The sequence below is a fragment of the Pristiophorus japonicus genome, chromosome 15 (assembly GCF_044704955.1).
Source record: "Pristiophorus japonicus isolate sPriJap1 chromosome 15, sPriJap1.hap1, whole genome shotgun sequence".
NCBI lineage: Eukaryota > Metazoa > Chordata > Chondrichthyes > Pristiophoridae > Pristiophorus > Pristiophorus japonicus.
This window is the reverse complement of record NC_091991.1, coordinates 64520378-64544750: the sequence shown is the minus strand read 5'-3', so window position 1 is coordinate 64544750 and position 24373 is coordinate 64520378. Positions and strand designations below refer to the sequence as shown.

The following is a 24373-nucleotide window of genomic DNA, read 5'->3' as shown; positions in this document are numbered from 1 at the left end:
TTGAAAAATGTTTGCCACCGGATAGCGTCGCAAAGAGGTCCTCCGCTCTCGGTAGCGGGTACTGGTCTTGGAGTGACACCCGATTGATGGTGGCCTTGTAATCGCCACATATCCTGACCGACCCATCCGCCTTGAGCACCGGCACAATCGGGCTCGCCCAGTCACTGAATTCGACTGGCGAGATGATGCCTTCCCTCAACAGGCGGTCCAATTCGCCGTCTATCTTTTCCCGCATCACGTACGGCACCGCTCTGGCCTTGTGGTGTACTGGCCTGGCGTCCGGGTTTATGTGAATCACTACCTTGGCCCCCATGAAAGTGCCAATGCCGGGTTGAAATAATGAGTCAAATTTGTCCAGGACCTGTGAGCATGATACTCGCTCCACAGAGGAAATTACATTGACATCGCCCCATTTCCAGTTCATGACAGCAAGCCAACTCCTCCCCAGTAGTGTGGGACCGTCCCCTGGGACAATCCAGAGTGGCAACCTGTTCTCCGAATCTTTGTGGGTCACGACTACCGTGGCACTGCCTAGCACCGGAATGATCTGCTTTGTGTAAGTCCGTAGCTGTGCGTCAATCGGCGATAATTTTGGCCTCCTGGCCTTGGATGCCCACAACTTTTCGAACTGTTTGATACCCATCAGGGACTGGCTGGCACCCGTGTCTAACTCCATTGATACTGGGATGCCATTGAGGAGCACTTTCATCATTATCGGTGGCGTCCTGGTGTATGAACTGTATACGTGCTCCACATGAACTCGCTGAACCTCAGCTTCCAGCGATTTCCCCCAGTTTCCATTTCTGCAATTTCTACAGGTATTTTGCTCATCTCTGCAAACTCCGGCTGAATGTATGCCTCCACGCCTCCAGCATGAGTTGCGGTTTGAAACAAAAGGTCCCTTGCCAGTCGATCGTCCCTGACTGCCCCGTTATTGTCCTTGAGTGCACCATTAACAGGTGTTGATGGCCCCATTACTGGCCGCATTGACCCTTGCAATGGCGTGAATCGCTGTTCAGCTTGCCATTGTCTCTGTCGAACTCCCCCTCTGGGTTCGACTACATGTTGGGGCATGCCTGACTGCCCTTGTCTGCCTGGAGAACTGTGTGCTGCTTTAACAATGTTGAATCTCTGTCCCAACCATTCCTTAACACAGTACCTCTCATCTGTTCTGCTAGTGGCCATGCTTGCGTGGTTTAAATCCCAGTTTCTTGTCGCCATTGATATGTCCTTATCACAGTATAAATGCATACGAGGCCCATGCTTGAGAGGTCAGTCTGTGACCTGTCCTTTATTCCTTAGCACTCAAGTGATGAAGGTGGATGGAGCTTCCCCTTTTATACCTGAAGGTCCAGGTTAGGAGTGTCTCCCACCTAGTGGTCAGTGTTCTCACAGTGTACAACTTAGGTCAGTTTATACATGGGTTACAATGCTGGTTGAATACATGACACATATATACAACATCTACTGCACCACCTTCATCAACACTCTGTTACTTCATCAAATAAATCAATCGGGTTAGTCAGACATGATTTGCCTTTAACAAATCTATGATGGCTGTCCCTTATTAACCTGTGCTTTTCCAAGTAAGAATTAATTTTGTCAGAGAGTTGTAGGGCTAGAGGTTAAAGAGAGAGGGAGGGGTGAGTCCATGAGGGATTTGAACACAAGGATGAGAATTTTAAATTTGAGATGTTGCTGGACCAGGGGCCAATGCAGGTCAGTGAGCACAGGGATGATTGGTGAACAGGACTTTGTGCGAGTTAAGATACAACCAGCAGAGTTTTGGATAAGCTGAAGTTTATGGAGGGTGGGACCTGGTTCTGATCTGTATGGCTTAGTATTACTCATATTAGACCATCAGAAAGCACAGAAGAAAGCATGAAGAAAGAATAGGACATTGGTCTTTTCTGTCCACAGACTGAGCAATGAGACCTGTCATGCGCTGCACTCTACTTCATTTCCTGAGGCAAAGTTCAGCAAAAATCTTCTCCAAGTTGATTTCCATAGATAATAAAACCATGGACCCAGCAGCACAGCACTTCATGTTCCATGGAGTATGTGATTATCTGTTTATATTCATTTATTTAACCTTCAGTCCTGTTCCCAGCCAAGTATTTGTCTAAATATTTTGCACTGTGATTAATCACATCGTATTAACTGAAGGAAGTTTATTCTACACATTGACTACTTCGGGGAGCACAAATATTGTTCTAATCTCCAGGTTCACTTGTAGCACAAAGATACATATATCCTCTTGATCTGCTATCACAGCTTACCCTCAATAACTTGCTTACGTCTATATTATCCATGTCTTTCATCATTTTTGATCTGGATCATAAACTTTGTTTCCCATTCTCCAATGAAACATATTTGGATTTGAGAGTTTCTCTTCATAATACAAAGCCCAAAGTCCTGGAATCATTCTATTTTCCTCCAATATATCAATGTCCTTTCCAGGGTAGCATATCCAAAACTGCCCACAGTATTTCAACTGTATCCTCGTTGATGATATATACAAGGTTAAAACATTTTGTTTCAACTTGTAATCAAATGTCCTTGAGATGCATCCCTGTACTCGATTAACCTTGCTGATAAAAACTTCATATTTATTGGATGCTTTCAGAAAATGGTCAACAATCATGCCAACACATCTCATTTTTTGCCTCTGCAGATGGTACTCATTCACTGTCTGTATATAATTCATGTTTCCTGTTCCAATGCATATTCTCCCCAGTTTCCTCGCCAATATTTATCCCTCAACCAACATCACTAAAGCAGATTATCTGGTCATTATCTCATTGCTGTGCGCAAACTGGCTGCTGTATTTCCTCCCTTACAACAGTGGTTACACCTCAAAAGTACTTCATTGGATGTAAAGCACTTTGGGATGTCCTGAAAGGTGCTATATAAATGTAAGTCTTTCTTTTTTTTGTTTTCATGCCCCCCTTTGCTTCTCCATGACTACCACTGAATTGACTATCTTCCAACAATGGACTTTGCAGGTCACACAATCATAGTCCTGTTAATGCTACAGCCACTGATTTATCAATTTTCCATGCCCCCCTTTGCTTCGATGTAATCATTATTGAAATTGCTGCACTCACATACATAACCTCACTTAACTGCGCTCTAAAACTCTACTGGTTGTTTCTCACCATTACTGGTCTACTGCACTCCTACCCATTTATAGATTCAGACCTCTCCTGTTTTCCTATCTCCAATACTATACTTTCATTACACGCAATTTAACGTCACCTCCCCCCACCCCTGTCGAGTACTCACTCCCCCAATGCCTACAGTCCGTCCATTTTCCGCAACATCACTGTATCTTCTTTTCTCACCCCCATTAACACTGCTCATTAGACATTCCCAATCATAGGCCATTCCCCTTTACTTCTGTCCATATCAAACATTGATTTCGCCCATTCCTTCATTCCATGCCTGACGATGTTCTGCAGCTTAATGGTAGCAAGTCTGAAACCATCTTATTCAATTCCTGCGAGAAACTCCAGTCTTCACTTCACTCTACCTCTATAATCTCCTACAGCCCTTAATTGTTGCTTATACCCTCTGCTCTTCCAATTCTGGTCTACAGTCTTATCACTGGCCTTCCCTGGCCCCCTTACATGCCAAAAGATACCCATTGAAACAAAACACTAAAACAGGGCTACAATCTGTCTATGAATAGATTAGATAGACATTGTACAATAATACAGACACACTTAGTGAAATATCTTTGCCTAGTATCACTCCACTGCATCTATTGCTCTAAAATGGATGGATACAGAACAGAAAAAAATCAGGTAGAAAAAGCAAACACCAACTACTAAAGGCAATTATTTTCAAAATTCTATTGTTACTAACCTGGTAACTCATATACATATGCACTGCAAATTCATTGTAATTAAATTGTAATGTATTGTCTGTTGCTTCAATGTCAGACTTATAAACCTGATAGCCTACCATTTTATTCAGTGTCATGAACATTAAATAGTGCTGAAAATTAATTTTAACCAAATGTGAACTGTTAAGATACCATAAGAAGCTAAGCTCAATAATGTTGGCAAATCTAAATCACTTATAATGGCCCTGAAATTATACTGTTCGTACGCTATCGAAGTCTTCAGAATGGCCCTGCAAGTTCCGGCTTTCTGCGCATGCGATCGGTCAAGTTTCACTTGGACAGATCCACCACATCCACTACAAATTCAGGCTCAAGGCCTTCTGTTACCAGTGCAAGGGTTAAAATAAATGTTTTAAATGATTTAAACATACACATGCATTTAAAATTAGTTTAGATAAATTTAGTCCCGTTTTAAAATGTTTAAATTTATTTTCAGAAAATTTAATTTTTATTTTAAATGTTTAATTAAAGGGTCTTTTAAACAAGTGAGCATTTATTTTTATTTAAGTGGTGTGAAATGTTATTTATTTGGTGATTTCTATTATGCTTATGGGAATTCTGTGCGTAAATGGAATCCCCATGCGAATCATAAGAATCCCCATTTTTGATTGGTTGGGCTGGCCCACGTGATCTCAGGGCCGCTTACGCCTGCAGGCGCAGGACCGGAAGAGTCCGTAGCTCCGGAGACACCAAGTAAGTTCGTATTTATTTTTCAGTTCGGAGGCGTACAGCGGCGACAAGCCTTCGACCACAATTTTCAGGTCAATAAAGTCACTTCTTCATTATGAAGCCTAATATTGGGACCAGTTTATCTGATGACTTCATTTTGTAATAGGGGCATTAAAAAAAATACACACAAGTGGCTAAAGTTTCATGATTTGGCTGTATAATTTCAAATGGACGATTAAAATTGTGTGCTAGTTGTGAGGGGGACAGAGATAATTGCAGACTTTAAGTATTTATTCAATTATGAATGACAGGAATGGGAATAAAACTAGCTTAGTTGTATAAAAACCATATTTCACTTAAAATGTATAAACCTTTGCTTGAATTCATGGATGGATACTGGTTTCTAAATTAAGCTAAAAATAGATATATTAAAGCAATAAGATATGATTTCTGTCCCATGCATATTATTACATTATATTAAACAGTTAATTTGTTACTTTGTTCATAATCTATTTGGTTCACCCACTTGTGTACATAATTTATATTTAACAGCTCTTCTTGTTTACATCACACATGAGCCGAAGAACCAGAATTAACGATCTGAGGTGAATAAATGTATTTAAAAATATAAACTATATTGCTGTATAGTCTGGATATGGCAACATTACATTGGACCATTTTTCTTCAGCATCCCTGTGATTATGAAAAATACAAAACAATCATGAGTATAGTATTTTAACATTGCCACTACATTTTCATAGTAATTGTATGAATGAAACTGCTCAAGTGTGTGGCCTTAAAAATTTCATTCTTTTAAAACAGAACTTTCGCACCAAAACGTTAATTGGCAGGGAGAGTACTGATGTTGTATTACTAAGAAACATAATAATGAGCCTGATGAGCATAATTGCAGAACTATTTTGTGAAGACCAATTAATTTCAACATTACATTTTTATTGTACAACTCTACCATGCTTGCACAGTGAATACTGATTATTTATCTGCTTTTCACTGTTGTTGTGCAATGCCAAAACAATATCACTGACAAAACAAATTTCTGCGACTTACCATTAATGCTGTTAATAGTATTAATTAGCATTTACACTTTCTCTGTGATGTCCAACACATTGAGCTTTTAAAAAGTGTGTAGTTACAAAAGTGAAATAAGCTTTGTGCAGTGAAATGCTACTTAACATTTTTAGTTCTATGAGTCGTGCATTCTTACCTCCAGAAAGAATGATGGCAGCCACAAAGAGAGCCAAATCACTGTCATCCAACTCTAGTGCATTGAACTTCATGGCAAACTCAAACTTGGGCTCCATTATTTCATTAAAAGGTTTCCGCAGGCTTTTCAAAAACTCTCGAGTCATAAAACCGTTCCCATAGGCTACCAGCAGCCCATCTTTGTTCATAATGGATGCCAACATGGCAAACATGGCTTCATAAACTCCGTATTTTAACAGGGTCACTTGATCATTGAGGTCAAGGTTTACAAATTCAGGGATACATTTGGCAAATTCCGTCAGTTCTCTTACTGTTTCTACTGACGTACACTGGCAGCGGTGAAAGATTCGAACTTCAGCTTCTTTGTTCTGGATGCCATTTACTGCTTGTTTTGATACTAGATTCTCCTCTGCCAGGCGTAATGTCTCCATGTCATGAATCACAAAAGGCTGTAAATTTATTATTCAAGAATTAGTAAACATCATAACATTCTTCTGTATCAAGTTCACTTAAGTACTTTGAATTACATTTTTCTAATGTACTTTTCAAAGCAGAAACAGCAGTAGATGGTGAAGAATTAAGACAAGTTATGCACAAGCATACGAAAAATGATGGACAGGTAAATACCATCTGGTCCATCAAGCCTGTTCCACACAATTGCGATACCTTGTGTATCACAGCATATACACTCCACTCCACCCGAAACCATGTGATCTCCTGGGAGAGGCAAAAAAGCAGATTAAAAAACACCCAGGCCAATTTGGGGGAAAAAAATCTGGGAAACAGGCAAAGTTCAATTACTCCTCCAAAATACGTCACATATCTTAGATTACCTTTATTCATTATAGAAGTTCATGGCAGTAGGTTAGATACTGACTGGGATTTCTAACATGATTACAGATTCGCTTCAGGTAAATGAATTATTAATCTTGGCCATATAGAAAAAGAAGAGAAAGAAAAGCTCATCATCTCTTTTTCCATATCTTAATTATATTTTCTGGAAGAAGTGGCACTTACAGCACCAAATGAAACATGAGCATATGAAAAGAATGAAGAGGAAAAGATCATCAGGCGGCCCATCAAGTCCACTCGGTTGTGAGTTGGGTGATGTTAATTAGCTAGTCTGTAAAATCCAACTGCCAGGAAGGAGAGAATATGAACGGTTCATTTAGGAAAAAAATTAAATAAAGAGATGTGGGTAATGAAAACACAGTTTAAACACTGTCCTTCAACTCTGCAGACACATCAGGAGCAATACACAGGCCCAGATTTTGCACAGCGTACGCCATCGTAAGCCTTGTAAAAGGCCCTGCAAGTTCAGGGTTTCTGCATGTGTTGCGCATGCGCAAAAACCCAGACAGATCATTTGAACCGACACAAAAATCATTTTTGCTAGCCCAGAGCCCAACTCCTGCCCAGCAAAGGCCCACAAAACCCTTATCCCCGATAAAAGCAGGTATAGGACCTGCTTTCACCAACGTAAGGGTTAATATAAATGTTAAATTAAAAATCATCCTCAAACATTTAAAATTAGTTTATGTAAATTTTGGCCTGGATTAAAATGTTTAAACTTATTTTTCAAAAAAATAATGTTTTATTGTAAATGCTTTATCAAGGGACTTTTAATTAAATGTGAAAATGAGAACATTTATTTTTATTGCAGTTGTTTAAATTGTTTAATTATTTGGGGATTCCATAATAACATAAGAAATAGGAGCTGGAGTAAGACATTCAGCACCTTGAGCCTGTTCTGCCATTCAATAAGATCACGGCTGATCTTCTACCTCAACTCCACTTGTCTGCAGCATCCCCATATCCCTTGATTCCCTCAAATATCAAAAAATCTATCTATCACCGACTTGAATATATTCAAAGACTGAGCCTCCACAGCCCTCTGGGATAGAGAATTCTAATGATTCACCACCCTTTGTGTGAAGAAATTTCTCCTCATTTCAATCCTAACTGGCCGACCCTTTATTCTGAGACTATGACCCCTGGTTCTAGACTCCACAACCAGGGGAAACATCCTCCCTGCATCTACCCTGTCAAGGCCCTGTAAGAATTTTGTATGTTTCAATGAGATCACCTCTCATTCTTCTAAACTCAAGAGAATATAAGCCTAGTATACTAATTTTTTTCCTCATAGGACAATCCCCCATCTCAGAATAAGTCTGGTGAAGCTTTGTTGCACTCCCTCTATGGCAAATATATCCTTCCTTAGGTAAGGAAACAAAAACTGTCCAGGTGTGGTTTCACCACCAAATTCGGTGTTCTCGATCAGGCCAACATCCCCAGTATGGTGGGCCACATCGTCCGCATGTCCGACACGAGACTCCCAAAGCAAGCGCTCTATTCGGATCTCCTACACGGCAGGTGAGCTCCAGATGGGCAGAGGAAACGTTTCAAGGACACCCTCAAAGCCTCCTTGATAAAGTGCAACATCCCCACCGGCACCTGGGAATCCCTGGCCCAAGACCGCCCTAAGCGGAGGAAGAGCATCCGGGAGGGCGCTGAGCACCTCGAGTCTCGTCGCCGAGAGCATGCGGGGGACAAGCGCAGGCAACGGAAGGAGCGTGCAGCAAACCAGACTCCCCACGCATCCTTTCCTTCAACGACTGTCTGTCCCACCTGTGAGAGATCAATTCCCGTATTGTTCTGTACAGTCACCCGAGAACTCATTTTTGGAATGAAAGCAAGTCTTCCTCGATTTCTAGGGACTGCCTAAGATGATGATGATGATATAATTGCAGTGATACGTCTTTACACTTATACGCAAATCCTCTTGTAACGTAGGTCAACTTACCATTTACTTTCTTAACTGCTTGCTGTACCTGCACGTTAACTTTCAGTGATTCGTGTACAAGGACACCCAGGTCCCTCTGACCACTAACATTTCCCAATCTCTCACCATTTAAAAAAATACTCCGCCTTTCTATTTTTCCTACCAAAGTGGATAACTTCGCATTTCTCCACATTATATTTCTTGACCATTCACTTAGCCTTATTCCCTTGAAGCCTCTTTGCATCCTCCTCATAACTTACATTCCCACCTAGCTGTGTATCATCAACAAACTTGGATATACAGATGTGACGTCCAAAATCCAGAAACCTCGGGACCGAGGCCGTTCTGGAATCCGGGTACTTCCGGATTTCGGAACGTCTTTGCCTAGGCCGAGGTAGGTAGGGGAAGAGGAGGGGAGGGGGCATCAGGGAGAGGAGGGGAAGGAAATGTCGGGCGGCCCAGGTAAGGGGGCGAGGTTGGGCTGCCCGGAGCCAGGTTGGGTGGCCGGGGACCAAGTCGGACGGCGGGGGGACCAGATCGGGCGGCCGAAAGCCGGAACGAGGTCGGGGGACTGAGGTGGGGGAGTCTGGGTTTTGCAACATTTCCCAGTTTCCGGACAACCCCGCCATGGATCGGCACAATGTCCAGATTGTGGAACATTCTGAATTTCGGAACTCCGGATTTCGGACGCTGAACCAGTATTACATTTGGTCTCCCTCATCCAAATCATTGATATATATTGGAAGATGACAACCAATGTATCCATTATTTCTATAGCCACCTCTTTCAAAATCTTAGGATGTAGGTTATCAGGTCCAGAGGATTTATCGGCTTTCAGTCCATTAATTTCTCCAGTACAGGTTGAACCTCCCTTTTCCAGAACAACCCCTCGTCCAGAACCATTCCTGGCCATCGGGTGTCGCATGCGCAGAACTCTGACATGAACAAATTGAAGTCCTTCCTCGCTCCCGACTCCTGCAATCGCTGGCCTGGCCCCGCGATCCACCACCTGCCCACCCCCATGATCTCTCTGCCACACTCCCAGCCCCAAGCCAGCCAGAATATCCCCTTGTTCAGTACCTGTATCATCCAATTTAACGTGACCACCCCTCGTCCGGATCCAGAACAGGCAAGGTCCTGAGGATTCCGGATAAGGGAGGTTCAACCTGTACTATGTTTTTACTGTTACAATTTCTTTCAGTTCCTCATTCTTGCTAGACCCTTAGTTCTCCACTATTTCTGGGAGGTTTTTTGCGTCTCCTTCCGTGAAGACAGACACAAGGGGGCCGAAATTCATCAGCCCACCGCCGCCGGCCACTCCCGCCGACATTCCTCCTGAAGATCCGCCAAGTGCCACTTTGGAGGTGGCCTGGAGCGTGCAAGAGGAGAGAGCTGCTGGGAACCGCCCGCTGAAGTCAGCGTACGGCCAAGTGGCGCAACTGACCTCCCGCCCGCCGAGCTCCCAGATTCCTGCGGGTGGGAGTCGCTGGGACTCGGCGGCAGAACGGGGTTGGACCGCTGGCTGGTCTGTCACCAACGGTAAGTCTGAAGAACCTGAAAAAAAGGGTAGTGAACATTTCAAAACATTTTTTCAACAGCGAATTACCTGCATGGGGTCCCCTGAAGGTCTTCGGATAGTTTTTGTATTTTTTTAACTGGTGATTTTTTTTTTCAGGTCTTCGACCCTCCGTGGGCCCAATTCCATCCTTGACAGCACTAAGGCGGCAAGCGCCTCTGCCGTCGAGAATGAGACCTCCCGCCCTCTGCCGCCCAGATTGGCTGCGTACGTCGTCCATTTGCTGCCCGCCGACCTTCGAGGGACCTCGGCCATGAATACCCTGCCCAAAGTACCGTCCGGTACCTCGGCAGCCATTGGCAGCACTTGGGCGGGTAGAGCCCTCGATGAAATTCGACCCCAAAGTATTTGTTTAATTGGGTGACTGCTTTGCGGAGCACCTCCATTCAGTCCGCAAGTGTTACCCTGAGCTTCCAGTCGCCTGTCACTTTAATTCTCCACTCCATTCCCACTCTGACCTCTCCATCCTTGGTCTCCTACACTGTTTCAATGAAGCTTAACGCAAACTCGAGGAACAGCACCTCATCTTTCGTTTAGGCACTTTACAGCCTTCTGGACTCAACATTGAGTTCAACAATTTCAGAGCGTAGCCGCTGCCGATCCTTGGCTCCCTTTCCTCATCCCCGCCCCCACTCCTCCCAGAGCTTGTATCTTTCTTCTCTTTGTCTCTAATGGCAGCTGGTCATTATCCCGCCATTCACACGCTATCTTGATTAATGTTTTTCTAACTCCTGGCATTACCATTTGAATTTGGGCCATCATCTCTTTTGTCTCTCTAATCTCTCCTGTCTTCCAACCTATCATAGACCTTCCCTTTAGTTCTTTCTTCCCCTCCCCCTTTCAGTGTTTGTTAAGAATCCGTTCTTTCCAAACACTCTCTAGTTCTGACGAAGGGTCATCGTCCCGGAACGGTAACTCTGTTTTCTGTCCACAGGTACTGCCTGACCCGCTGAGATTTCCAACATTTTCTGTTTTTATTCGAAATTCCAGCATCCGCAGTATTTTGCTTTTGTATAAGTATTTGTTTAATTTCTCTGCCATTCCACATTATGATTTCTACTGTCTTAGCCTGTAAGGGTCCCACATTTACTTTCGCTAACCTTTTCCTTTTTACATCCTATAGAATCTTTTATGTCTCTCGCTAGTTTACTCTCATTCTATTTTCCCTTTGTTTATCAATTTCTTGGTCCTGCTTTGCAGAATTCTAAATCCTCCCAAACCTCAGGCTTACTGCTCTTTTTGGCAACATTATAAGCCTCTTCCTTTAAATGCTAGCCATTGCTTGTCTACCATCATACTTTTTTGTCATGAATATAACCAGCATACTACTGTAAACCTTATACAATTGTAACCTTCATGTAACCACTACATACTGTACATACTTACTAGAAATGCACACCTTGACCACAGGGGGTGTACTTGTGGGGGACACTCCTTATCTGGAGATTCAGGTATATAAGGGAAGGTCCCTCGCAGGGGCAGCACTCCTTGGTCCCGGTAATAAAGGTGAAGGTCACAGAGTGACTGTGTCTGCAGTACATGCCTCGTGTGATTATGTTTAAGAGTTAAGGACTCAACACTTTTAATGTAGTTTCCCAATCTATCTTAGCCAACTCGCTCCTCATACCGACATAGTTTGCTTTGTTTAGATTTAAGACCCTAGTTTCAGATTTAACTAAATCACTTTCAAACATTATAAAATTCTATCATATTATGGTCACTCTTACCGAAGGGCTCCTTTACACAAGGTTATTAATTAACCATTGCACATTACTAGATCTAAAATAGCCTGTTCCCTAGTTGGTTCCTCAACATACTGTTCAAGAAAACTATCTTGTATACATTCTATGAATTCCTCTGCCACACTATTACTGCAAATTTGGTTTGCCCAGTCTATATATAGATTAAAGCGCCCCCATCATTACTGTATTACCCTTGTTACATGCATTTCTAATTTCCTGATTTATACTCTGCCTAACATTACAACTACTGTTGCGGGCCTATAAACAACTCCCACCTATGTCTCCTACCCCTTGCTGTTTTACCTCCACCCAAACTGACTCTACTTCTTGATTTTCAGAGCTGAGATCCTTTTTCTCTACTGTCTTTATCCCATCCTTTATCAAGGCTACCTATGCTCCTTTTCCATTTTTCCTATCTCTTCGAAAAGTTAAGTATCCTGGAATATTTAGTTCCCTTGGTCACTTTGCAACCATGTCTCTGTGATGGCTATTAATTTCTCTCTCCACTATTAATTCATCTATTTTGTTGCGAATGCTTCGTGCAAACTTAGATATAGTGCCTTTAGCTTTGATTTTTTTCTATTTTTCCCTGATGTCACTGAGATGTACACACCTGTGAGCATGCTCCCAGGTTTGTGGAGCTGTTGCATTGTGAGTGGCTTGCCCAGTCACATGACATTCACAAGCTGCAATAAAATCCCGGTTAATTGAGTTTAGCTTCTCCATGATGAGGTGGGCTGTTGTGAGCCTGGTGGATGAACTGGTGATGTTCAGTTTTGTTGTTAAACCTTTGCTCATAAACCAGCTAGTTCTTTACAGCAAATGTATAGCTGTGAATTCTTAAGCAAAGAACCCATGAAGCAAATACATTACACTCACCTTAGTCACTGATGCCCCATTACTTTTGTTACCTAGGAGCTAAATTAAAAAGTAGGACCTCAAAAGTAGTAATCTCGGGATTGCTACCAGTGCCACATGCTAGTCAGAGTAGGAATCGCAGGATAGCTCAGATGAATACGTGGCTTGAGCAGTGGTGCAGCAGGCATGGATTCAAATTCCTGGGGCATTGGAACCGGTTCTGGGGGAGGTGGGACCAGTACAAACCGGACGGTCTGCACCTAGGCAGGACCGGAACCAATGTCCTAGGGGGAGCATTTGGTAGTGCTGTTGGGGAGGAGTTAAACTAATATGGCAGGGGGATGGGAACCAATGCAGGGAGAGAGAGGGAAACAAAATGGAGACAGAAGCAAAAGACAGAAAGGAGATGAGTAAAAGTGGAGGGCAGAGAAACCCAAGGCAAAAACAAAAAGGGCCACTTTACAGCAAAATTCTAAAGGGTCAAAGTGTGCTAAAAAGGCAAGCCTGAAGGCTCTGTGCCTCAATGCGAGGAGTATTCAGAATAAGGTGGACAAATTAACTGTGCAGATAGCAGTTAACGGGGATACAATGTGGTTGGCATCACGGAGACATGGCTCCAGGGTGACCAAGGCTGGGAACTCAACATCCAAGGATATTCAACATTTAGGAAGGATAGACAGAAAGGAAAAGGAGGCGGAGTGGCGTTTCTGGTTAAAGAGGAAATTAATGCAATTGTAAGGAAAGACATTAAGCTTGGATGATGTGGAATCGGTATGGGTGGAGCTACGGAATACCAAAGGGCAGAAAACGCTAATGGGAGTTGTGTACAGACCTCCAAACAGTAGTAGTGATGTTTGGGAGGGCATTAAACAAGAAATTAGGGGTACATGCAATAAAGGTGCAGCAGTTATCATGGGTGACTTTAATATGCATATAGATTGGGCTAATCAAACTGGAAACAATAGGGTGAAGGAGGATTTCCTGGAGTGCATAAGGGATGGTTTTCTAGACCAATATGTCGAGGAACCAACTAGGGGGGGAGGCCATCTTAGACTGGGTGTTGTGTAATGAGAGAGGATTAATTAGCAATCTCGTTGTGCGAGGCCCCTTGGGGAAGAGTGACCATAATATGGTGGAATTCTACATTAGGATTGAGAATGACACAGTTAATTCAGAGACCATGGTCCAGAACTTAAAGAAGGGTAACTTTGAAGGTATGAGCCATGAAATGGCTAGGATAGATTGGCGAATGATACTTAAGGGGTTGACAGTGGATGGGCAATGGCAGACATTTAGAGACCGCATGGATGAACTACAACAATTCCCTGTCTGGCGTAAAAATAAAAAAGGGAAGGTGGCTCAACCGTGGCTATCAAGGGAAATCAGGGATAGTATTAAAGCCAAGGAAGTGACATACAAATTGGCCAGAAATAGCAGCGAACCCGGGGACTGGGAGATATTTAGAACTCAGCAGAGGAAGACAAAGGGTTTGATTAGGGCAGGGAAAATAGAGTACGAGAGGAAGCTTGCAGGGAACATTAAAATGGACTGCAAAAGCTTCTATAGATATGTAAAGAGAAAAAGGTTAGTAAAGACAAACATAGGTCCCCTGCAGTCAGAATCCAGGGAAGTCATAACTGGGAACAAAGAAATGGCAGCCCAATTGAACAAGTACTTTGGTTCAGTATTCACTAAGGAGGACACAAACAACCTTCCGGATATAAAAGGGGTCAGAGGGTCTAGTAAGAAGGAGGAACTGAGGGAAATCCTTATTAGTCGGGAAATTGTGTTGGGGAAATTGATGGGATTGAAGGCTGATAAATCCCCAGTGCCTGATGGTCTGCATCCAGAGTACTTAAGGAGGTGGCCTTGGAAATAGCGGATGCATTAACAGTCATTTTCCAACATTCCATTGACTCTGGATCAGTTCCTATCGAGTGGAGGGTAGCCAATGTAACCCCACTTTTTAAAAAAAGAGGGAGAGAGAAAACAGGGAATTATAGACCGGTCAGTCTGACATCGTAGTGAGTAAAATGATGGAATTAATTATTAAGGATGTCATAGCAGCGCATTTGGAAAGAGGTGACATGATAGGTCCAAGTCAGCATGGATTTGTGAAAGGGAAATCATGCTTGACAAATCTTCTGGAATTTTTTGAGGATGTTTAAAGTACTGTAGACAAGGGAGAACCAGTTGATGTGGTGTATTTGGACTTTCAGAAGGCTTTCGACAATGTCCCACACAAGAGATTAATGTGAAAAGTTAAAGCACATGGGATTGGGGGTAGTGTGCTGACGTGGATTGAGAACTGGTTGGCAGACAGGAAGCAAAGAGTAGGAGTAAATGGGTACTTTTCAGAATGGCAGGCAGTGACTAGTGGGGTACTGCAAGGTTCTGTGCTGGGGCCCCAGCTGTTTATATTGTACATTAATGATTTAGATGAGGGGATTAAATGTAGTATCTCCAAATTTGCGGATGACACTAAGTTGGGTGGCAGTGTGAGCTGCGAGGAGGATGCTATGAGGCTGCAGAGTGACTTGGATAGGTTAGGTGAGTGGGCAAATTCATGGCAGATGAAGTATAATGTGGATAAATGTGAGGTTATCCACTTTGGTTGTAAAAACAGAGAGACAGACTATTATCTGAATGGTGACAGATTAGGAAAAGGGGAGGTGCAACGAGATCTAGGTGTCATGGTACATCAGTCATTGAAGGTTGGCATGCAGGTACAGCAGGCGGTTAAGAAAGCAAATGGCATGTTCGCCTTCATAGCGAGGGGATTTGAGTACAGGGGCAGGGAGGTGTTACTACAGTTGTACAGGGCCTTGGTGAGGGCACACCTGGAGTACTGTGTACAGTTTTGGTCTCCTAACTTGAGGAAGGACATTCTTGCTATTGAGGGAGTGCAGCGAAGGTTCACCAGACTGATTCCCGGGATGGTGGAACTGGCATATCAAGAAAGACTGGATCCACTGGGCTTGTATTCACTGGAGTTCAGAAGAATGAGAGGGGATCTCATAGAAACGTTTAAAATTCTGACGGGTTTAGACAGGTTAGATGCAGGAAGAATGTTCCCAATGTTGGGGAAGTCCAGAACCAGGGGTCACAGTCTAAGGATAAGGGGTAAGCCATTTAGGACCGAGATGAGGAGAAACTTCTTCATCCAGAGTGGTGAACCTGTGGAATTCTCTACCACAGAAAGTTGTTGAGGCCAATTCACTAAATATATTCAAAAAGGAGTTAGATGTAGTCCTTACTACTAGGGGGATCAAGGGGTATGGCGAGAAAGCAGGAATGGGGTACTGAAGTTGCATGTTCAGCCATGAACTCATTGAATGGCGGTGCAGGCTCGAAGGGCCGAATGGCCTACTCATGCAACTATTTTCTATGTTTCTATTTTTCTATGTTACTCTCTCTTCTTGACCCGCTGTTTATTTTTACACAAAACATTGCTCTGCTCTAGAGCCTTTTGAATTTCTCCTGCTGCTTTAAAATTTACTCTTTCCAGAACCCTCCCTGCCCGCCCGCCCCCCCCCACCCTTAATTCGGGACGCTTCCAAACTGCCAGAGTTGTTGGGATCCTTGGGACATTACGCAGGCTTATGCCTGCAGGCTCAGGACCTGAAGTCTCCGAAGCCTGGGAGGTAGCAGGTTGGTTCATATTTTTTTTTTTCTTCGGGCTGGATATGTACTCTGGACGCAAGCCTCCAACCACAAATTCCGGTCCATAATGTCTGGTGATAACTAAATTAATTTTGATGTAATCATGGATTTTACCATCTTGCTTAGAACAAGACAAACTCCACAGTGGGATGACAAAATATCAAATTAAAAAGTTCTCAAATGTTTATCATATTTTTGAAACTAAGGTAATATGTCACCTTTTTATGTATTTTGAGCTATCACATACTCAAATTGCTCAAAAATGTGACCTGAGGGTCAGAGATATGTCATCTATTTATATAATTTTCCATGCTACAGAACTTTAAAGAATCAATGAACTTTACAGCTGTCACTACCTCATCACTCACTGAGTGCTGCACACCATTTCTTGCCTCATTTTCTTTTCATCTGCATGTCCAGCATAGCAAGGTGGCAGGCAAAAGAGAAGGAAAATGGGCATGAGAAAGAGAAGGAATATCAAAAGTTTTTGGAAGATTGTGATGATGATGATGACTATCTCACCACCCCTTATGTCACTGGCACCTGCCCTTCCTTGATTTCACCCCATTCATCATCTGTCTTCTATATCCTCCATAGATAAAATCCCACCTCAGGATCCAGCTGTGCAGGAACCATTTTGTGGAGTGTTTGATTATCTTAGTATAAATTTATCTTTATAACATTTGAGACAAAAAATGTTTTAAGCCATTTTCAAAAGCAGACGTCAACATTAATGATTGCAGGCACTGTAGAGGTTTGCTTATATCAACAAAGATGATGAACTATTTAAGCATGATAATACTTAAAGAACTGAATTCAATGTATGACAAACCCCTTTTCCTGATGTATTGCAACATAAGTGAACTGTAATTGAAAAGAATACAAGAAATGAAATTCAAAACCAAAATGAGACCTTATTCACATTGGAGGATACAAGGGAGGGAGGAAAATGTGCTTGTATAGCTGCATCATGGTACCAAACTCTTCATCTTCATTTGAATTGTATGTTAAATGAATGAGGAATTACAAATTACTTACCGGGATGTTAGCTTTTCCTGTCAAAATGGCTCTGGCTTTGGTCTTGTTCATGTTAAAATTCTTTAGGTAAGCCTCAAACATGTGCTTGGCAAGAGATTTGAGATCAGCCATCTGCGAATTCTGTACATCTTGCTCTAGTGTAAGAATCTCTGCTTTTAATTTCTCCTTTTCAGATTGTGGCATTCGACCGAAACGGATAGCTGTGCAGGTAGAAAAAAATAATTTATTCAATTTCCACTGTCCAGTTCATGCTGGCACTCATCTCCCTCTTTCCCCCTGTCCAGCTCATGCTGGCATTCTTCTCCCTGCCTCAGTTCATGCTGCCACTTTTCTCCCTCTACTCACAATTCAGTTCATGTTGCCACTTTCCTTTGACCCCAATTCACTCTGCCACACTCATCTTTCCCCTTCTCAGCACCACCTCCAGACCCCCTCCCCGCCCCCCACTTCCTCCAGTATCATTCCTGGCCATCCCCCCCCACCCCCCTCAACACTGCTCCTGCACTCTCCCACCATCCTCAGCATCATTCCTTGTCTTCTGCCTCTCGCTGATGTGCCAAGTGATTGAATCCGACTGCACATTGGGTGAGAATTCCTGAAATCACCAGAATTTTTGCCTGCAGTGTGCGGTAGTATTCAAGTGCCTGGACTAGCAACAGAAGATTGCAATACTGACTTTAATCCGCAAGCACGGACAAGCGGGCAGTGCCCGGAAAATGTTAATAGTCACTTGAAACACAAATGGTTGGCATATATGAAAATGCAACAATGTATCAGAAATTAGCACATGGAACTGGACAAAATCCGGAAATGCACGCAATGGAATGTAAACTTGTTTCAAGTTGTGTTGTCATAAAGAACTGAAGATTATTTTCAAAACTATATGTCCAGTGGCATTGCTCACTGGAGGTTAGACAATATGATGTCTGATAACGATAGGAGGATTAAATGGTACAATGGAGAATGCGTCATTCTAGAGCTATATAGAAATTATAATGAAATTCATGTAGACAAATGGATATAGTTGTATATTAGAAGTTGCAGCACGGGCCAGCCCACACTGCGATATATGTGCGCACTAGGTCCGTGCAGCAGAGCTTGGCCACCAGTCGTCTTGGTTAATCCTTGCCACTGGATTAAGACCTAGCTCTGTCAAGCCGTGTGGTGGCTGGTGTGCAATGACCACCACACGTTAGAAAAATCCATGCACAGGCATCTTCCACCCTTCAGTATGTAGTTCGGGACCTAGAATGTCAGGTCCCTCATCGAAACACCTGTGAACTCATCACTTTTTGGTGTGGAAGCGGGTCATCCTGCCTAATACTATATAATTATACAGAATTGGAAAAGTCAATAACAATAAAAGTTAATTATTGAAATATATAAATTGTAAATTAAAATGTATTGTATGTAAATAAAAGTGGAATCTTTTTTCTATAATGTGTTTAAGTGAAACATAAATTTATGTAGCATTTTGTATCTAAAACATAAAATGTATTGAGAATATTATGTTTGTCAGTTTCTCAGGTGATTTGAACAAAAATGTGAAATTGAATATGTATTGTATGGAGAGGTTAAATTGGGGAGTCGTAGCTTAAATGGTGGAGTGGTACGAATAATTACACGAGGAAAGGGGCGGAAACAATTGGGGGTGGATAGATTGGTGGTTGCATGTGGTTATGGTGATGAATGGGTGATAAAGGGGAAGTTAGGGGGGGGTTCTCGAAAATTTGGTAGCGACAACAACAACAACTTGTATTTAATAGCATCTTTAACGAAGTAAAACATCCCAAGGCGCATCAGAGGATTGTTACAAGACAAAAAAATTGACACTGAGCCACATAAAAAATTAGGGCAGATTGGTCAAAGAGTTAAGTTTTAAGGAGTGTCTTGAAGGAGGAGAGAGAGGCGGAGAGGTTTAGGAAGGGAATTCCAGAGCTTGGCAGCTGAAGGCACAGCCACCAATGGTTGAGCGATTATAATCAGAGATGCTCAAGAGGCCCGAATTTGAAGAGGGCAGATATCTTGGAGGGTTGTGGGGCTGAAGGAGATTAAAGATAGGGAAGGGCGAGGCCATGGAGGGATTTGAAAACAAACATGAGAATTTTCAAACTGAGGTGTTACATAACTGGGAACCAATGTAGGTCAGTGAGCACAGGGGTGATGGGTCAATGGAACATGGTGTGAGTTAGGACACAGGCAGCCGAGTTTTGGATGACCTCATTTATGTAGGGTAGAAGTGCGTTGTGCAGCGAGGAGTGCGTTGGAATGGTCAAGGCTAGAGGTAACAAAGGCATTGAGCAACAGATGAGCAGTGGCAGAGGTGGAGACGAGCAATGTTATGGAGGTGGAAAAAGGTGGTTTAATTATGGTAGATGTGTGGTTGGAAGCTCATTTCAGGGTCAAATATGACACCAAAGTTGAGAACAGTCTGGTTCAGCCTCAGACAGATGCTAAGGAGTTGGTGGCTAGGGAATGGAGTTTGTGGTGGGGCACGAAGACAATGGCTTCGGGCTTCCCAATATTTGATTGGAGGGGTCAAGGGAAGGGGTGGAGGGGTAGAGCTGGGTGTAGTCAGCATACATGTGGAAACTGACGCCATGTTTTTGGATGATGTCGCCAAGGGGCAGCATATGGATGAGAAATAGGAAAGGGCCAAGGATAGATCCTTGGGGTCCCCGCAGGTAACGATGTGGGAGTGGGAAGAGAAGCCATTGCAGATGATTTTCTGGCAACAATTAGATAGATAAGAATGGAACCAGATGAGTGCAGTCCCACCCAGCTGCACGATGCTGGAGGAGGATGGAGTGCTCAACTATGTCAAAGGCTGCAGACAGGCCAAGAAAGGATAGTTTACCTTTGTCACAGACACAAAGGATGTCATGTGACTTTGATGAGAGTCGTTTCGGTACTGTGGCAGGCGCGGAAACTGGATTGGAGGGATTCAAACATGAAGTTGATGGAAGGATAGGCACGGATTTGAGATGCGACAACACATTCAAGGACTTTGGAGAGGAAAGGGAGGTTGGAAATGGGGCAGTAGTTTGCAAGGCAGAGGGGTCAAGGGTATGGTATATATTGTTACCATATACAGTAGACACCTCAAATTGCTGGAGAAATACCACCAACGATGTCTCCACAAGTTCCTGCAAATCCCCTGGGACAGACGCACCAACGTTGGCGTCCTCGACCAGGCCAACATCCTCAGCATTGAAGCACTGACCACACTCGACCAGCTCTGCTGGGCGGGCCACACTGTTCGCATGCTTGACACAAGACTCCCAAAGCAAGCACTCGGAACTCCTTCACGGCGAACGAGCCCAAGGTGGGCAGAGGAAACAGTTCAAGGACACCCTCAAAGCCTCCTTGATAAAATGCAATATCCCCACCGACACCTGGGAGTCCCTGGCCAAAGACCGCCCGAAGTGGAGGAAGTGCATCCGGGAGGGCACTGACCACCTCGAGTCTCATTGCCGAGAGCATGCACCCTTTCCCTCAACAACTGTCTGTCTCATCTGTGACAGAGACTGTAATTCTCGTATTGGACTGTTCAGTCACCCAAGAACTAATTTTTAGAGTGGAAGCAAGTCTTCCTCGATTCTGAGGGACTGCCTATGATGGATGATTTGAGGAGAGGTGTGATGATGGCAAATTTGAGTGAGGGGACAGTACCTGAGGAGAGCGAACCATTAACAATGTCGGCTAACATGGGAGCCAGAAAAGGAAGTCGAATGGTCAACAGTTTAGTGGGAATAGGGTCGAGGGAGCAGGAAGTAGGCCTCATGGACAAGATAAGCGTGGAGAAGTCAAGAGGGGAGATCAGAGAGAAACTGAAGAAAGATGCGAATTCAGGTCTAGGGCAGGGGGAAACTTAGAGGATGTTTGGCCCGGGTGGGTAAGGGGAATTAAAGAAAGTAGCAGAGGCAGCTGATCGAATGGTCTCAATCTCAGAGACAAAGAAGTCCATGAGCTCCTCGCACTTGTTGGAGGTGAGTGTGGAGGAGATGGAGAGAGAGGTTTAAGAAGATGGTTAGCAGTAGCAATAGTAGCTAGGGGTCACCTTTGCATTCCAGAATGATCCTGGAATAGTGAGGAGTTTTAGCAGACAAGAGTAGGACCCAATAATGCTTTATGTGGTCTAGCCAGATCTGGCGGTGAATGGCTAAACCAGTTGTCCGTCATATCCTTTCAAGTATGCGATCCTTGTACTTGAGGGAGCAAACATGTAGGCCGCACCTGGGGAACAGCCAAGGTGAGAGGAAGAGAGAATAATGGTTTTAATAGGGACTAGGGCATCAAAGGTGGTGGTGTGGGCATGATTGAGCAGATCGGTAGCAGCAGAAATGTCATGGTGAATGGAGGGCCAAAGACTGGACAGTTGGGATTTCGTAAGTGCAGTTGTAAGAGAGTTGGGAGAGTTTTATTTTCAGAGGAGGACACAGAAAGAAGTAGGGTTGGGTGGGGGAAGGGGGATGTGAATGAAGGACAATGTAAGTCAGAGATGGCCTCATCTTCGATTGACACAGTGAGAGTAGCAAGGCCACGAGAGTTGGCAATGTCAAGGGGGTGGCTGTGAATATGGGCTGGGGAGTTCACATGGAGGGAGAGATTAAGGGAAGATAGGAGGGTATTGAACTCAGGAGAGAGCATGATGAATTGAGATGGAGGTTGAAATCACTGAGGATGAGCAGTCGCTCAGTGCAGAAGCTGAGGGAGGAAAGCAGTGAAGATATCTCGGGGATAAATTTTTTATGGTACTTGGGTGGGCGATAGAGGACAAGAATTTTAAATGAGAGGGGAGAGGGGTGGAACCAGGTGAGATGCTCAAAGGAGGACAAAGTGCCAGAGGAGTAAGGGGGACAGACCCAGGTGTGATTTGATGAGAGCCACATCATCACCACAGCGGTCTGGGTGGGGCAAGTGGTGGAAAGTATAGCCAGGTGGGGAGGCTTCATTTAAGGGTAAGGTATCATTACCCCTCAGCCAAGTTTGTGCCAGGGCCATGATGTCGATGCAATCATCCACGAGAAGCTCATGGATAGCAAGGGCCTTGTTCTGCCAGGAGATGCAGAGAGAGTCGGTGATGGCTGATCCACTGCCAGCATCCACAGGGTCAGCGCTTGGAGAAGTGAGTTGGACAGGGTGATTGGCAAGATTTGTCCCCCCACAGGCATGCTGGACAGTTGGGGTTGCTACGTGTGAGGAGACAGCGATGAGTGCCATGGTGGGCCCTTCGGAGGATGCCAAGAGAGGCACAGAGGGAAGCTGTACGCTTATCTAAGAGGAAGTCAAGCCTGCGACGGCGAAAGAAAAGTAGGAAGGTCGAAGAGTAATGAAGGGTTGGGGTAGAGATTTGGGAGGGCAGAGTATCCGAGAGAGGGGAGATGAAGGGCGGCATAATGACAAGAGGAAGAGAGAGAAAAGAAAAAAGGGGGAGAAAAAAGTGGAAATAGAAGACGGCTCGGGTCCGGAGCAGCAGCCAAAACGTGCACACGAATGGACACGGGGAAAAACTCAAGTCACATAGACCTGGTTATATAGCAATTATAGGGATGCATATTTCCTGGTAGTAGCAGAGAATAGGTTGATGACGATAGTAGGGAGTCCAGAGTTAAAGTCGGAGGTCTCGTGGAGGGAACATAGGTAGGATGGAGTTGGTGTGGAGCATCAACAAACACTTGTCCAAGTTTGGAGAAAGGTATAGCAGACGAGTGAAGTCCACAAGCTATTTGAAGGGTAGAGGTAAGTACACAAGTTATAGGTGTGAAATCTGAGCCAGAAATATGGAGTTTAGGCAAATATGATGGAGAAAGGTGAGTGAAAATGTGGGGAGGAAAGGTAAAAATTATATAACCGCAAGAGAAGTCTTGGAAGATTTAATGGCGTGTGGACAATTATAAAAAATAATACAGAAGCGGGAATGCGGTTAAAAAGAAAATGGAAATGGGACTGAAAAACTAGAAGTGGTAGTTAAAAAAAAGTGCAACACTAAAACATACCTAGACCGATACTTAAAAACTGAGTGAAAGTTAACCAAAAGCAGAGAGGTATACTTAGAAACAGAAACAGTGGAAGCAACACTAAAAGCAACACAGAAAAAAATACAATCAATTGTGGCAGTGTAAATGTTGCACTATAAATAGTATATAGTGCTATAAGGACTTTAAAAAGATAAATAGCTGTTTTGAGCAATGCGGACATATGCAGCTTGTTGAAAGCTGAAGCGGGAGCAGGTCTTTGATGGTGCAACATGGGAGGCTCTCAAATGGGTGAAGAGACAAGAGGACAGAGAACCCCGAGACCCATCAAAGGTGGGACATTTAAAATTATGAATATAATTTCAGTTAATAAATTAAAAGTTTAAACATAAATATTTATTTTAAAATAAAAATTAAAAGCTTAAATAGAATGTTAAATACTTACCTACTGGAAAATTACTTAAGAACAAGATAGTGATAGAGCAGGGAGAAAATTTTTAGAAATTTGCTCCACACAGTTGCAATTACATTGTAACATTGATATTGCAAAAAAGAATGGAAAGAATTGCGATAACAATTTATACGGGGAAAAGGTGACATGAAAATGTAACTAAAAATTATGATAAAGGAAACAAAATTTGTGGATAAGAAGCGCACACCCAATGCAAGATTTTTTAATGCATGTATAGCATGTATTACTTATTATGTGCCTACTTATTGGGACTAAAATAAGTAGGAACACTTCCTGTAAACTCATCACTCTACTCTTCCATCCTATTTTCATAGGTGCTATCTTGGAATATGGTTTCTCTAAATGCTTCATAAAAGGAGCTAAAAATAAATTTGGAATGTACACAAATGACACACTGGCATAAGCAGTTCTTCTTCTCCAACACACACTTACATATTTTAGCCCTTTTTCCAAAAAAGGAGGAA

General features: G+C 43.3%; 1 protein-coding gene across 2 annotated transcripts in view; it reads right to left on the bottom strand.

Annotated features, from left to right (window-relative positions):
* The window catches only part of pparab (peroxisome proliferator-activated receptor alpha b), a 198677-nt gene that overhangs the window by 64104 nt on the left and 110200 nt on the right, over positions 1 to 24373 (bottom strand). Inside the window, exons 5-7 of one of the 2 annotated variants that reach the window (XM_070900536.1) lie at positions 17460 to 17659; positions 11545 to 11688; positions 5802 to 6249 (exon numbers count right to left, since the gene is read on the bottom strand). In XM_070900536.1, coding sequence (XP_070756637.1) covers positions 5802 to 6249; positions 11545 to 11688; positions 17460 to 17659 — 792 coding nt within the window. The remainder of the gene's footprint in view (positions 1 to 5801; positions 6250 to 11544; positions 11689 to 17459; positions 17660 to 24373) is intronic. The other variant, XM_070900537.1, reaches the window with a different exon arrangement.